A 16,313-nucleotide genomic window follows, 5' to 3' on the forward strand; every position below is an offset into this window, starting at 1 on the left:
GATGTCTCACGCCGCCCTTCCCAGCGATCTATGTGTGGCCTTAAGCTGAGCTACTTTAGACTTCGTTCCTCTTTTCTGGTTCCTGAAGCTGGTTTGATGAGTCCAGTATTAATATTCTGACCACTTTCAGAAACAGGTGTGAGGAGGCTGGGCACAGTGGCTCATGCCTGTAATCCCAGCACTTTGGGAGGCCGAGGTGTGATCAGAAAATGGTGGTGGCTATTCCGTATCCTCACCATAGTGTGGATTCACGAGCCTGCATGTGTGATAAAACTGCACGGGACAAAATACACACACACGCACGAGTACAAGTAAAACGGGAAATCGAGCAAGATTGTTGTGTCAATGTCAATGCCCTGGCCGTGATGCTCTATACTAGAGTTTTGTAAGATGTTACCATTGGGAGAAACGGGGTAGCGAGTACACGAATCTATATTATTGTTTCTTTAACTGCATGTGAGTCTGGGATTATCCCAAAATAAAAGTGTTAATTTCTAAAAAGTACACACAGCATGGCAGTCCCCCCTCCCAGAGATCCTGAGTTAAGGGTCTAGCGGGGAGCCTGGGCATGTGCTTGAGTCCCCGACGTGAGTCCAGGGTACAGCGGGGCTGAGAGTCACTGTTGACATGGGCTGCAGGGTGGACAGGGCGAGATGGGCCCTGCCCGGGCAGACCTGCGTATTGCTGGGTCCTTCCGGCTCTGATGCTCTGTGATAATCCGCCACTTTCTCTGCCATTTCCTCCCAGAGAGCAAACACGGGTCTGGACTGAACGTCGCGTGGAGCTATCAATGACCCCGGGTCACTTCATCTCCAGCACTGCAGGCTCTGCGGGCTGGCCCGACGGGGGTACAGGTGAGGGTCTTGGGTCAGACCAGGCCTGACTCCTGGGCCAGCCTGTAAAACAGGCCCTTCTGGGCCAGCAGCTGGGCCGGACTGCCGCTCTCTGCCACCTGCCCCTTGTCCATGACCAGAACCCTGTGAGGGAGAGGGAGACAAAGAGGCTCTTTGGACACCAGCCCAGGCTCTCGGCAGCTGTGAGAGCCCAGTGTGTCTGCACTGAGGTTTTCTCCATAGAAGTCCTGCTTTCCGTGCAGCTCCCTGGCCCTCACAGCTGGGTTGGAGGCGTGTGCTGGGCGCATGTCCTTGGGCAGCCTTCCCGCTTGGCATGTGTTCCCGGGCATCGCTCCCACTCTGGCCCCATTCAGGGCCCTTCCAGCTCTAACCGGGACTGCCTCCGCTCACTTCCCCCACCGCTGCAGGGCTGCAATGAGGGCCGGCCGGGGCGGGGGCCTTACCGGGCACAGTCCATCACGGAGCGCAGGCGGTGCGCGATGAGCAGCACAGTGCACTGTGCAAACCAGCTCCCGAGCGTGGCCTGCATCTGCAGCTCCGTGCCCGGGTCCACGGCGGCCGTAGCCTCGTCCAGGATGAGGATCTGGGTCTTCCGGAGAAGGGCACGTGCCAGACACAGGAGCTGTTTCTGGCCCACGCTGGGAACGATTGGGACAATTAGGTGGGATGTGTGTGTGTGGGCATGTGTAGGTGTGCCCAGAAACAGGTCCCTGAAACCGTGCAGGAGCGAGGTCCTGTGTTCAGGCTTCCCCACACATGGGGTCTGCGGCCCCTTCCTGCCGTCTTTGAGCAGGCTGACTGTAGGCAGGTCATTCAAACCCTTTGTGTCTCAGATTCCCACCTGTGAAATGGCTACTTTCTTTTTTCTGTTTATGGCTATGTCTTTTTTTTTCTTTTTTCTTTTTTTATTTATTTTTTTGAGATGGAGTCTTGCTCTGTCACCCAGGCTGGCGTTTAACGGCATGGTCTCAGCTCACTGCAACCTCCACCTCCTGGTTCAAGCGATTTTTCTGCCTCAGCCTCCCAAGTAGCTGGAATTACAGTCATGCGCCACCATACCCGGCTAATTTTTTGTATTTTTTAAGTAGAGATGGGGTTTTACCATGTTGGTCTGGCTGGTCTCAAACTCCTGACCTCAGGTGATCCACCCACCTTGGTCTCCCAAAGTGCTGGGATTACAGGCGTGAGCCACTGTTCCCTAGTAGTTCTATTTCTAGGTTTTTTGAGAAATCCTCATACTATTTTCCATAGTGACGGTACTAATTTACATTTCCTTCATCAGCGAAAGCACAGCTTTGACTTCAGTCATGCCCTTGCAAATGAACCTACAATGACTCCCCACTGCTTCAAGAATCAAATGTACAGTCTTCCTAAGACATTCAAGGCTGGTGTTGAGTAGGCCTTAAATGCAGAGTGTACAACACCTGGTTGGGATTCCAGGCATGATCCACCACACCTGGCCCGTTTATGGCTGTTTCTAGTTCTATGTCTTCACCTTGTGCCAAACACATTCTAAGGGCTAATACATTGACTCAGTCCTCATGATGTCCACAAAGTAGAGATTATTGTTCTCCTCTTTGGAGGGAGGAGGACACAGATACACAGAAGCTCAGTGGCTTGACCAAGGTCTCAAGGCGGGTCTCCAGGTGGGTCCATAATTTGAACCCAAGTCCTCTGACCCCAGAGTCTGCGCTCCTAATGGATCCGTCCTCATTGAATTGTGAAGACACGGCACATAAAAGAGTGTGGGGTTGTCACAGAGTAAGCCCTGGGCACGAAGTAGCACCCTCTCATTACAGGTGGAGAAGTTGAGATTCCAGGTCGTGAGGCCGGTGAGCCCCTGACTCAGGTGGGAAGTGGTCCCTGGGGCCCCAGCATGTCTGTCTGGCACCGTAAGCCCTTCCATGAGACAGCGTCCCTTTAGATGATCAGAACCTACTATGGTCATGCAGGCGTTAGAGTGCCTGGGTTTTGTCCGGACCTCACTACTTATAAGCTGTGTGACCCCAGGCAAGCCCCAGGCCTCCAATTCCAGCTCTGTGAAATGACGTTATCAGGAGTGTGACTCAGGACTAAAATGAGTATTTACTGTTTCCTCTATGCCTGCTACTGTTTCAACAACTTTGTGCATATAATTCAATCCTTGCAAGGTAGTAAGTGCTCTTACTCCCACTTTACAGATGAGGAAACTGAAGCACAGGAGATAAGTAAGTTGCCCAAGATCCTACAGCTGGGGGGGCGTGGATTTGAGGCCAGGCAGTCTGTCAGCTGTGTAGACTCTCACCCACCAAGGAATGCTGCTTTTCTAGTGCTTGAAATTATTTGCTACCACAAGCACTTCTGACACCCTCAGGGTCAGAGGGGTTTATAAACCCAGAACACCTTGGTTTGGTTTGGTTTTTTGGGGGGTTTTGAGACAGAGTCTTGCTCTGTCGCCCAAGCTGGACTTCTGTATGTAGCACCATCTCAGCTCACTGCAACTTCTGCCCCCCCGGTTCAAGCAATTCTCAGTGTCTCAGCCTCCCGAGTACCTGGGATTACAGGCATGCACCACCACACCTGGCTAATTTTTGTATTTTTAGTAGAGACAGGGCTTCACCATACTGGTCAGGTTGGTCTCAAACTCCTGACCTCAGGTGACCCACCTGCCTCGGCTTCCCATAGTGCTGGGATTACAGGTGTGAGCCACCGTGCCCGGCTACCTTGTTTTTTTAAAAGGCATGTACCTGTACACCTATGTTCATAGTGGCATTATTCAAAATGGCCAAGAGGTGGAAACAGCCTGGATATCTACTGGCAGATAAATGGATAAGCAAAATGTGGTCTATCCATGGAGTGGAAAGTTATCCAGCCTTAAAAAGGTAGAGAATCTGACACATGCTACAATGCGGATGAACCTTGAGGACATCATGCTATGTGAAATAAGCCAGTCACAAAAGGACAGATACTGTGATTCTGCTTCTATTCAGGGTCTAGAGTAGTCACGCTCATAGAGACAGAAAGGAGAATGCTGGTGACCAGGGGCTGGGGGAGGGGGACAAGGAGGGTTAGGGTTGCATGGGAACAGAGTTTTAGTTTCGTTACGTAACAGTGTGAATGTACCTAACACTATAGAAACTATACACTGAAAAATGAGTGAGATGGGCCCGGCGTGGCAGCTCACACCTGTAATCCCAGCACTTTGGGAGGCCTATGCAAGTTCAAGTGCAGCCTGGGCAACATGGTGAAACCCTGTCTCTACAAAAAATAAAAAGATAAGCTGGCCATGGCGGCTCACACCTGTAATCCCAGCTACTCGGGAGGCTGAGGTGGGAGGAACGCTTGAGTCTGGGAGGTGGAGGTTGCAGGGAGCTGAGACCTCACCACTGCACTCCAGCCTGGATGACAGAGCCAGATCCTGTCTCAAAAAAAAAAAAAAAAAAAATTTGAGATAGTAAATTTTGTGTGTATTTTTCCACACAACTTTTTGTTGTTGTTGAGATGGAGCCCAGGCTGGAGTGCAGAGGCGCAATATCGGCTCACTGCAACCTTCACCTCCCTGGCTCAAGTTTTCCTCCCATCTCAGCCTCCAAAGTAACTAGGACTACAGGCGCGTGCCACCATACCTGGCTAATACTGTTTTCCATAGAAGCTCTTGCTATGTTGCCCAGGCTAGTCTCGAACTCCTGGACTCCCTCAGCCTCCCAAAGTGCTGGGATTACAGGCATGAGTCACTGCACCCAGCCCACACTTCACATTTACCAAAAAAAAAAAAAAAAAAAAAAAATTCCTGTTACTTATAGCCCCAGTGAGTGGTGGGGTTACCACCCACTATCAAACAATATTTTCAGAGCAAAATAAATACTGAGCAAGAGTAATAAAGGCTATCAGTAGCCCTGTGTCAGTTGAGGTTGGGTTTTGCCACCAAATAAATATAGAAGGCTAATTTAATTTGGGGTGGGAAATCTTAGTATTCAGAGACTGTGTCAGAGCTTGAAATTGCCGATAAGACACATGTGGTTATTAATATAACAGAGTGATAATCCTACTGGGGAAGGCATTTCCTGAGGGCACTTGGGGAGGGCATGGCCATCCCCCCTTCCTCTCCCGCCTGCAGGTCCCGGCCACAGTGGGATGACCATACCTCAGGTCTTCGCCTCGGTCGGCACACTTGTACTGCAGCTGGCCGGGCAGGCTGGCCACCAAGGCTTTGAGCTGCACAGTCTCCAGGGCTGCCCAGATAGCCTCGTCCGAGTGCTCCTGCAGCAGGTCAAGGTTCATCCGTAGAGAGCCAGGGAACAGGATGGGGTCCTGCGGGGGAGGGGCGGTGGGTCAGAGCAGGGCCCCACCATGCCTCCCACCTTTGCCCACCCTTCCACCATCCTCACCTGGGGGATGATGCTGATCCTGGAGCGCAGTGTGTGCAGCCCCACGTGGGCAATGGGGACCCCGTCGATCCAGATCCCGCCCTCAGCTGCCTCCTGGAGCCGCAGCAGCCCACTGGCCAGGGAGGACTTCCCGGCCCCTGTCCTGCCAACGATGCCCACCTGCCCAGGGTTGGGAGGAAAGGCCTGCTCTGACCAGAGGGCTCCTGGGCATTTATTGGGGAGATGTTTCCACTGCACCCGAGATCTGTCTGTCCATCCCTCATTGTGTAAAGGTCGACCTTCCATCTCTCTATCTTTCCATCCGTCTACCTTTCTATATATCCACCCATCAGTCCATCCAGTCTTCCATCGGCGTTCTTCTCTATCTTCCCCTTATCCCGATGTGTCTCTCCCATCTTTCTCCCCGCCCTTCCTTCAGTTCCTCCATCTTTCCTCATCCTTCTATTTACACCTCTCCATCATCTCTTGTCCTTTCTTCCACTGCATCCCGTCCATCTGTCTGCCCATCCATCCCTCCATCCATCCATCTCTTTTCCTTTTTTTCCACCCCATTCCCCCATCCACCCACCCATCCATCCATCCATCCTTCCATCATCCCTCCTCAATCCCATCCCTCCATCTGTCATTCTTCCATCCCACTCCATTCATCCATCCATTCATCTGTCTATCCATCTCTCGTTTCTTCTTCCCTATTCATCCATCAATTCACTAATCCTTTCATTCATTTATTTTTTCTCCCATCCATCCATCCAGTCCCTCCTTCCCTCATCCATCCCTCCATTCATCCTCCATCCTATCCATGTGTTCATTCTCTTATCCATCTCCCATTCTGTTATCCACCCTCCATCCTTCTCTCTCTTGCTACTCTTGCATCCTCAGTGTCTGACACATGCTGTGGGTTCAACATTATTTGCTTAATTCATGAATGAAACATGTGGGTCACCTCACTGTATGCCAGGCGCATGTTTAGGCCCTGGAAGTATAGAAATTAAAGAGTCCTTGCTCCAGTTTGCCCGCCATCTGGTCTAGGAAAGAGTGTGGTTGAGTAAATGTAATACAGTGTGATGAACAATGCTATTTATTTTATTTATTTACTTATTTTTGAGATAGAGTCTTGCTCTGTCACCCAGGCTGGAGTTCAGTGGTGCAATTTCGGTTCACTGCAACCTCCACCTCTCAGGGTCAAGCAGTTGTCCTGCTTCAGCCTCCCAAGTAGCTGGGACTACAGGTGCCCGCCACCATGCTCGGCTAATTTTTGTATTTGTAGTAGAGACGGTGTTAACACCATGTTGGCCAGGCTGGTCTCAAACTCCTGACCTCAGGTGATCAACCCACCTTGGCCTCCCAAAGTGCTGGGATTGCAGGTATAAGCCATGGCACCCAGCCAACAATGCTGTTTGTTATCAGCTCTGGACCTCTGGCAATTCAGGGAAGCAAGGTGGTGCTGCTCATGCTGCCTGGGATTTGATAGAGGTAATAAGAGAAGACCTCATGGATGGCAGCTTGAAGGATGAATAGGAGTTCAAGGAAGGGGAACACTGCAGTGAACCGCACTAAGTGGGTTTCCGGAACTGGAAGCTCATGGAGCTCACAGCACCATGTGTCCCCCTGGCCAAGAGGCAGCTGCTCCACAATGTTGGCTAAGCCCTGGCAGAGCAATGAGTGATGGCGGGGGATGGGCAGGGCCTGGGGTGGGCAGAGCCTTGAATGCCAAGCTCCAGAATTCAGACTTTACCCCAAGGGAAGCTGGAACTAGTAGAAGGTTTTGAGCAGGGGAATGACATGCAGTGTCATTCATGCTGATAAAGGTCAGGATGGCTGGGCACGGTGGTTCATGCCTGTAGTCTCAGCACTTTGGAAGGCTGAGGGGGGTGACTGAGGTCAGGAGCTTGAGACCAGCCTGGCCAACATGGTGAAACCCCGTCTCTACTAAAAATACAAAAATTAGCCAGGTATAGTGGTGCGCACCTGTAATCCCAACTACTCAGGAGGCTGAGGCAGGAGAATCGCTTGAATCTGGGAGGCGGAGGTTGCAGTGAGCTAAGATCATAGCACTGCACTCCAGCCTGGGCAACAGAGTGAGACTCTGTCTAAAAAAAATCTATATATCTATATCTATATCTATATATATCTATATCTATATCTCACACACAGGAGAGCAGATTGGAGCTGGTGAGACAGGATCCACTGTTTATTAGGGGACAAGGAGGAAGCCTCTGTAGGTTCAGAGAGAGGGAAGAAAGGGATCAGTGAAGGGGCTTGATGAGGCATCTGTAAAATGGGATAGTACTAGCACCTCCCTTATGGGGTTGTTGTGAGAGTGAAAATGCAAATAATAAAAGCATTAGTAAACATTTCTGGAGCACTTTCCATGAGCTAAGCATGTTCTATGTGTTAAACTTCACAACAACTCAAAGATCAATATTACCAGTCCCAATTTACAGATGGGAAAACTGAGACTGAGCTATGAAGTGTTTTTCCCAACGTCTCCCACCCCAAAGCAAATACCCCGTTTGTGCAAACTGGAAAATGTACTTGGAGCATTTAACACACTGCCCAGCACATATTAGGAGCTGGGTTAACATTAAAGGAAGAAGGAAGTCAGGGAGTTGCTTCCTCATCTGGGGACACCACGGTGGATGAGGCAGTCACCAGACGGAAGCAGGTTTGGGGAAGGCGAGGAGTTCGTTTTAGGGGGTAATGGGTCTGAAAGCTAGGGGACCTGAGTTGGGGACATTGTGAAGGTGGCTGGTGCCCAGGGTTTAGGGCCTTGCTCCTGGAGTCCTTTGGCCTGAACTCCGTGAAGAGGACATTGTGAGAGAACCACTCACCTTCTCTCCTGCGTGGATCTTGAAGGACACGCCCTGCACAGCCAGCGGGAGCTCAGGTCGGTATCTTAGCCCAAAGTCCCGGAACTCAATCTGCCCGCCATGAGGCCAGGGGGGCTGAGCTGCACATGTGGGCAGCCTCCAGGGAGCCTGGAGCAGGAGGGGAAACTGAGTCAGAGGAGCCTTCCTCTAAGACTTCACACAAGGTGGCCCACCTTTCTCAGCTTCAGTTTTCTCTTCTGCAAAATGGACGTATGTATTGCAATTTTACAGGGTTGTTACGGGAATCCAACAAGAGAGGGCATGGACTATGTCAATGCTAAAAACAGATGGTGGTGGCTACTTTTAGTCTATTTTATTATTATTGTTAGCCACTGTTTATTATAAAATCATCTCTTTTTCTACAGTGGGAGCAGACATTTCTCTCTGTCTTTGCGAAAGGACATGGCGGTGCAGCAGGAAGACCAATGCTGCCTTTTGCTATTCCTGTCATCTTGAACAGATCATTCTACCCTCTTGAGTCTTGGTTTTCCAATCTGGGAAATAGGGTTAATAAGAGCAGTGAACATGTATTGAGTGTTTGCAATGGACCAGAGACTCTACTAAATCATTTATTTGCAGGATCTCATTTGAACCTCCCAGTAAACTCAATGCTGTTATGTTACTGTTACTGCTATACTGCTGTTCTCATCCTTTCTTCCACCCCATCCCATCCATCCATTCATCTATCCATCTCTTATCCTTTTTCCACCCCATCCCACCCATCCATCCATCCGTCCATTTATCTGTCTATCTATCTCCAATCCCATCCCTCCATCTCTCATTCTTCCGCCCCATTCCATCCATCCATCCATCCATCCATCCATCCATCCATCCATCCATCCATCCATCTATCATCATTTCTTCTACCCTATTCATTAATCAGTTCTTCCCTGTTCTGTTACTGTAATGTTACTGTTATGTTGCTCTCACACTATATCATGTTGCTGTTTTGTTACCATTGCATTTCTATGTTGCTGTTTTGTCCTTATAATGCTACTATAATGTCGCTGTTTTGTTACTGTTACATTGCCGTGTTGCTCTTCTGTTACTATATTAAAGCCATGTTGCTGGGATGTTGCTGTCCTGTTATGATGTTGCTGTTGTGTTTCTATTACGTTGCCATGTTGCTGTTCGGTTTCTATCATGTTGCTAAAATGTTGCTATTATGTTACTATTGCATTGCTATGTTGTGGTTGTGTTGCCGGAATGTTACCATCACGTTACTATCATGACTCTGTTATATTACCATTACACTGCTCTGTTGCTGTTCTGGTACTGTAATATTGTGGTTATGTTGCTGTTACATTACTATTACATTGCTGTTGTGTTACTGTCATGTTCTGGAATATTGCCGTTGTGTTACTATCGTGTTGCAGCTATGCTGCTGTTGCAATGCTGTTCCTCATGGTCCCGACACTCCCATAGGTGACCTGCTTTCCTCAAGCTCAGAAGCAAAGGAACCAAGATTTGGCCTGGCTCCAGACCTTATGCTCCTAACCATTGCTGCCACCCTGTCTGTGACTCTGACCTATAGAGGTAGGGATTGAGTCAGGGGAGAAGAGGGTACAAACTCCAAAGCCTGGAGCAGATGTCAACAGGGACCCGTTGCCGCCCCCCACCAACAACAATATGTCCGTGCTGGGACCCCCTCGCCACCTCCCGCCCATCACCTCCTTGGGCGTCCAGGCATAGTCCTGCATCCGCTCCACTGACACGATGCTGTTCTCTAGGTCTGTCCAGTTGCGAACAACCCACGGCAGTGTCTGGGTCACCTGGTGCAAGAAAGCATCTCTGGCTGGGTTCGGCAAGGCCACTTGAGGGCTTGCAACAGCCCCGCTGGTTTCCCAACCTTTTCTGCGAGGCCAGACCCAGGGGAGTAAAGAAGGGAGGCAGGAATGGGGCAGTCTGAGGACCTGGGCCCAGGGGATTGGGATTTGGATGCAACCAACAGGTCCCTCTCTTTCTTCAGTAGAGCCAGAGCATGCAAAGCAAAAAGCAGTCCTCAGACATCAGCCTGTACAAACTGGCTTGATGTAGGTGAGACAGGATCAGAGAGGGTATGTGGCCCTCCCAAGGACACCCAGCAGGACCCAGGCCCGCTGATTCCTTTCTGACAGTTTCCCCACAGCAACTGGTGGCCACCAATTTCCCTTGACACTTGGAACCATTCCAAGCTCCTCCCTATGAACCATTACTGGCTCTAGTCCTGTCATCCCATCCCCAACCTTGTCTCCCAGCATCCCTGCCTTCACCCACCCTCTCTGGCCACACCCGCCTTCCTGCTGTTCCTCTAACACACCAGGTATAAACCTTCAATTCCCAGGCCTCACTTCCTCCTAAGTCACCTCCTCAGAGAGGCCTTTCTGGATGCAGGAGGAAAATGCCTCCACCACCACCCAACATGCTCCGGCCTCTTACTTCATCCTGAAGCTTAGCAGCCTTGACTGTAAAATGAGGATAATAACAGCGCCTCTCTGATGGGGTTGTAGGCAGTATTAAGTGAGTTAATATTTATAAAGTTCTCATGCACAGTGGCTCATGCCTCTAATCCCAGCTTTTTTGAAGCTAAGGTGGGAAGACTGTTTGAACCCAGGAGTTGGAGGCTGCAGTGGGCTGTGATCACAGCACTGCACTCCAGTCTGGGTCAAAGAGTGAGACCTTGTCTCAAAACAAAACAGCCGGGCATGGTAGCTCACACCTATAATCTCAGCATTTTGGGAGGCTGAGGCAGGCAGACCACTTGAACCTAGAGTTTGAGACCAGGTTGGGCAACATGGCGAAACTGTTTCTACCAAAAAAAAAAAAAAAAAAAATTAGCCAGGCATGGTGGTGCACGCCTATAGGCCCAGCTAATTGGGAAAGTGAGGTGGGAGAATCCCTTGGGCCTGGAGATGGAGGCTGAAGTGAGCCAAGATCATGCCACTGCACTCAAGCCTGGGCAACAAAATGAGATCCTGTCTCAAACAGCAACAACAACAAACCAAAATGAACAAAAATGTATAGAGCTCTTAGAATAATGTCTCCTCCATAACAAATGCTTATGAATGTATATATATATTTTTTCATAGATGTCATGAACTGACATTACATACTGTTATTAATAGTTAACAAAAAGTGGCCAGGTGTGGTGGCTCATGCCTGTAATCCCAGCACTTTGGGAGGCTAAGGTGGGTGGATCAGTTGAGCTCAGGAGTTGAAGACCAGCCTGGCCAACATGGCAAAACCCCGTCTCTACTAAAAATACTAAAAAAATCAGCCAGGCATAGTGGCTCACGCCTGTAATTCCAGCAACTTGGGAGGCTGAGGCATAAGAATCGCTTGAACCCAGGAGGCAGAGGTTGCAGTGAGCCGAGATTGCACCACTGCACTCCAGCCTGAGTAAAAGAGCGAGACTCTGTCTTCAAAACAAAACAAAAGTTAACAATGCACTAGAAATGTCCTCCACAGGATATGCTTTGTCTCAACTAGTCTTTATAGCATCAGAAGTGATGGGATTACTGGCCTATTTTTTCAAGGAGCACGCTGAGACTCCACGAGGAAAGATTTTGCCCAAGGTTGCAAGTTCACCTCAGCTGAGTCCCTCGGCGGAGGGACTCCAGACACCTTGGTGGTTTGGACACAGGGTCTTCGAAGGTCCTACTAGCAGAGGTCTGATGGTCTCTGCCTCTGTCTGTCCCTCAAGCCCAGTTTGGGGGCATGGAGAGTACCTGGAGGGCAGCAGAGACAGAGAAGCCCACGAGGCCGGCGCTGAGGTGGGCTTTGCTCAGCACAGCACACGTGGCAGCCGCAAACACCAGGCCATTCCCCAGGAGCTCCACATTGGCCGCAAGCCACCTGCAAAGGGAGGCGACAGCAGGGTGAGTGGGTACTCTCGTCTGCAGGGAGATGCTTCTCTGGGCACAAGGACTGGTCATCACACCTGCTTTGTACCCACAGGGGTCCCAGCAATAGGCTCCACATGCAAGGCCCCACGCAGGCTCAGGGAGTAGAGGACGATGACACTATCCTGTCTCAACTGAGCCCAGCTTAGGGTCTGGGGTACAATTGGTGTTCCGTAGAGCTTCCCTGTGTGGCTGCTTTTCTGTCCCTGGAATTTGCCAAGCCATGTCCACCTGCCATTCCCCTGCCGTGACCCCGTGGCCTCCATGGATTGACTCTGTGTCCCCACCCACATCTCATCTCGAATTGTAATCCCCACGTGTGGAGGGAGGGATCTGGTGGGAGGTGACTGGATCGTGGGGGCAGTTTTCCCCATGTTGTTCTCATGATAGTGAATTCTCACGAGATCATATGGCGTAAAAGGGGGTGGCAGTTCCCACCTCGCACACTCTCTCTCCTGCTGCCATGTAAGATGTGCCTTGCTTCCCTTTCCACCATGATTGTAAGTTTCCTGAGGCGTCCCCAGCCACGTGAAACTGTGAGTCAATTAAACCTTCCTTTCTTTATAAATTACCCAGTCTCAGGTAGTTCTTTATAGCAGTGTGAAGACGGACTAATACACAGCCCCAGCTGGCTGGGGACCCGAGATGAAAGGAAAAAGGACTTCACATGTATTGAGTGCCTAGTTTGTACTTAACCCTCTCCACACTCTGGTACCACAATGCTTTGATTCAAATCCTGGCTCTGCCAGCATTAGCTGGGTGAACTTGAACAAGTTTCCAAACCTCTCTGTGCCTAGGATTTATCATCTATAAAACAGTTTCAGCCTGTCAAAACTGTTAGCAGAATTAAATAAATTAATCTACATAGATTGCTCAGAACAGTGCCAGGCATGCAATAAGCATGTTATAAGTCTTACCTATGAGTGTATTTAATCCTCATATCCACTACATGAGCATGATCCCAGTTTGACAAATGAAGCTCAGAGAGGTTATGTAACTTGCCTGAAATCAACCAACTGGTAAGTGGCAGAGCTGGGATTTGAATCTGTGTCTATTTGTGCTTAAAGCTTATGTTTTGTTCTTGCTTAGTACCTAAAGATGGCTGAGGATGCTTATATGGCTGCTTTATCACCAAGGCAAAAGAGGCTGATCCAGTTGCCTGGCAAAAGAAGCTTCTTCCTGTACCCCCTGCCCACCTGCTGTTGAGAATCTCTCGGTCATGTTCCATCTGCCCACAGTGAGAACCGATAGACTGCCTGTGGGATCTAGCCTCAACTATGTCCCTGACTCTCTGGGTGACCTCTCTAGCCATACAATATGACCTCAGGTCTCACCCTCTAAGGATATGGACGAATTACAAGGTCATCTCTGCCCTGGCTCTTCCTACCTGTCAGCCACCAGTCGCGGGAAACTGATCCTCTGGCTTTCATCTACGCGAGCATTGTTCTGAGCCACAAATGGGGCCTGGGTTCGGAACGCCCGGACCACGGTGCTGCCCTGGAACGTCTCAGCCATGTGGGAGCAGACAGATGAGTAGCTGGCTGACTCCAAGCGTCTCAGCTGGCATGAGCTAACCACATACAGGCTCTGAGAAGGATGGATGGGAGAGGGGAGAGGAGAAGCCACAGATATAGAGAGGTAGTTTCCAGAAGCACAAAGAGCCCCAAGTACAGGATTCCAGACTAGGATCTGTTACCAGCTTGCTGTGTGACCTTGGGGTAGTTGCTTGACCTCTCTGGGTTCTCATTTCCTTGCAGAATCAGAGTTCTGTGGTTTTTTTGAAAATCACCTGGGAAGCTTCAAAAACCTCTAATGCCCCACCCCAGAATGACTGAATCAGAATCTCTGGCAAAGTCACCTTGACTTTGGTGCTGTTTAAATAGCCTTCCAGATGATTCTAATGGACAGCCAGGGTTGAGAAACCACCAATTTAGTTTAAGTGTCTCACTTCCCAGCACTGAGGTCGACTACTTCATTTAGGGCTGGTCACTGGGAGAACAAAACTGTAAGGGGCAGTGAAGGCAGTTGGCCAAGTCAGTTTCACTCATATAACCCAAGGGTTACGTGCCAGGTGATGCACAGGAAATATGTGTTGCTTGGTTTGCAGCTGCAGGTTGGGTGCAGCTGGCAGACAGGCAGGCAGGGAGGAACTGAATTTGCTGAACACCCAACTGTGTGTGCCAGACTTTTTACACAGTGTCTCATTCATTGCAGAGTGAGCATTCGCGTCATTCACCAGTTAGTGGTGAGAACATCCGAGGCTCGGGGGATTCAGCAGCTGTCCTGAGAGCCACAGTAAGTGACAGAGCCTGGATTTCTCTTGACTACAAAGCTTGAGACAGAAACAGCCCATCCTCGGAGTCAAGTGAACTTAGAGAAGACCTGGGACAGTTGTCGGGGACGCGGTAGCCATGGGTTTTGGTTTTTGTTTTTTGAGATGGAGTCTCACTCTGTCACCCAGGCTGGAGTACAGTGGCACAATCTCAGCTTGCTGCAACCTCTGCCTCCCGGGCTCAAGCAATCCTCCCGCCTCAGCCTCCCAAGAAGGTGGGATTACAAGCATGCACCACCGTCCTGGCTAATTTTTTGTATTTTTAGTAGAGACGGGGTTTTGCCATGTTGACCATGCTGGTCTCGAACTCCTGAGCTCAAGTGATCCGCCCACCTCAGCCTCCCAAAGTGCCGTGATTAGAGGTGTGAGCCACCATGCCTAGCCCTAGCCATGGTTTTTATCTGACTACCACGTTTTCTTCTGCTCTACTTCTGGTTTCCTGTAGGAAAGGGCTGGGTTGAGGTGCTGTCAATCATGGGATCTGATCAGAGAGATGCTCACATGATACATCCTAGCCTATCAGAGTCTACTATCCATTCAGTTACTATGAGGAATTCAGAGATGGACACATGATCCACAAAGGGCCAATCAGAACCTTCCCTGGGATTAATATATGACTACTGAGCTGGAGAAATGTTTTTTGCATGTTGAGTTGCTAAGGTGAGATGATATGATGGCTAGTGGCCATCAGACCTGCCCCGGAAAGAGAGCATATACAAAATTAGACCAAACAGAGGTAAGCCAGTGGTTCCTAAACATTTGTGTGCATCAGAATTACTTGGAGGGTTAATTAAAACCTAGATTCATGGGCTGAACCACATAGTATCTGAGTCAGCAGTCTTGGGCTGAGGCCTAAGAACGTACATTGCTAACTAGTCCCCAGGTGATACTACTGCTGGTCCAGGGGCCACACTTTGAGAAGCACTGGGTGAAGATATGGAGAGAGTCACTGTGTCCTGATGACAGCTGGGCCCATGCCCCCTAGGAAATGTAAACCATTAAATTCTGTTCTTCTGGTTAAGCTAATTTTAGCTGGTCTCTGATCCCAGCAATGGAAAGAATCTAGCTTTATATAATAGCCTTTGAGAACTTGCAATGACTCTTTGGCTTCCAGATAATTGGAGAGGAAGAAATTACAGCAGGATAAAAACATTACACATGAAGAACTCTGGCCCTTAATATTTAACTGCACCATGAGGCACAGTGACTCATGCCCTATAATCCCAGAACTTTGGGAGGCCAAAGTGGGAGGATCACTTGAGGCTGGGAATTTGAGACCAACCTGGGCAACACAGTGAGACACGTGTCTTAAAAAAAATTAATTTAAAAATTAGCCAGGCATCGTGGCACTGCCTGTAGTCCCAGCTACTGGAGAGGCTGAGGTAGGAGGATCACTTAAGCCCAGGAGTTCAAGGCTGCGGTGAGCTATGATAACCTATTGCATTTCAGGAGAGCAAGATTCTGTCTCTCTAAAGAAAGAGAACTTTGATGTGAACATTTAGAGACAGAGACTAGTGGAGATATCAGAAAGACTGTAGTGTCTCTGTCCCTGGGAATTCTAGGAACATCCCCTAGATGTCCAGCTGGGTGAAACCTCATATGTGGAGTCTTCCCCAGAGACAGGGGACTGGCTGAGTGGATCTCAGCTGGTCCCAGAAGGCTTCCTGACCTCTCCATACCTGAAACCCAGCGTAGAGGAGAAAGAGTGGCAGGATGGCCACAATGGCCAGTGGAGTAGTCACTGCCACCACCAGGCTGACCTCCAGGAGTCCGAAGGCATACATCAGCAGGGACCGGAGTTTGTCTGCAATGTCCACATCAACCGTGTCTGTCTCCTTGGAGAAGCGGTTCAGCAGGTTGCCGATGGGTGTCCGCTCAAAGAAGCTGATGGGCGATCGCACCACATCCCACAGGAGCCTCTGGAAGAGCAACCTGGATGCCCGGACCCCACCTAGGAGCACCGCAGCCATGGACGCAAACAGCCCAATGGCTGGGGAGGGAAAGGAGGT

At 49.9% G+C, this 16,313-nt stretch overlaps 1 protein-coding gene across 6 annotated transcripts in view; it reads right to left on the bottom strand.

Moving 5' to 3' along the window:
• Positions 1 to 306: 306 nt before the first annotated feature.
• Positions 307 to 16,313, bottom strand: part of ABCC6 (ATP binding cassette subfamily C member 6) — a 72,863-nt gene continuing 56,856 nt past the window's right edge. For all 6 annotated transcript variants that reach the window (XR_012429507.1, XM_074028317.1, XM_074028318.1 and 3 more), the window contains 9 exons: positions 15,984 to 16,294; positions 13,360 to 13,559; positions 11,799 to 11,925; positions 9,762 to 9,863; positions 8,053 to 8,199; positions 5,222 to 5,380; positions 4,978 to 5,144; positions 1,298 to 1,492; positions 307 to 977 (listed from right to left, as the gene is read on the bottom strand). Coding sequence is in view for 5 of the 6 variants with exons in the window: in XM_074028317.1 (XP_073884418.1) it covers positions 869 to 977; positions 1,298 to 1,492; positions 4,978 to 5,144; positions 5,222 to 5,380; positions 8,053 to 8,199; positions 9,762 to 9,863; positions 11,799 to 11,925; positions 13,360 to 13,559; positions 15,984 to 16,294 (1,517 nt within the window). In the remaining variant the exon portion in view is untranslated. The remainder of the gene's footprint in view (positions 978 to 1,297; positions 1,493 to 4,977; positions 5,145 to 5,221; positions 5,381 to 8,052; positions 8,200 to 9,761; positions 9,864 to 11,798; positions 11,926 to 13,359; positions 13,560 to 15,983; positions 16,295 to 16,313) is intronic.

The sequence above is a fragment of the Macaca fascicularis genome, chromosome 20, assembly GCF_037993035.2.
Source record: "Macaca fascicularis isolate 582-1 chromosome 20, T2T-MFA8v1.1".
Lineage (NCBI taxonomy): Eukaryota > Metazoa > Chordata > Mammalia > Primates > Cercopithecidae > Macaca > Macaca fascicularis.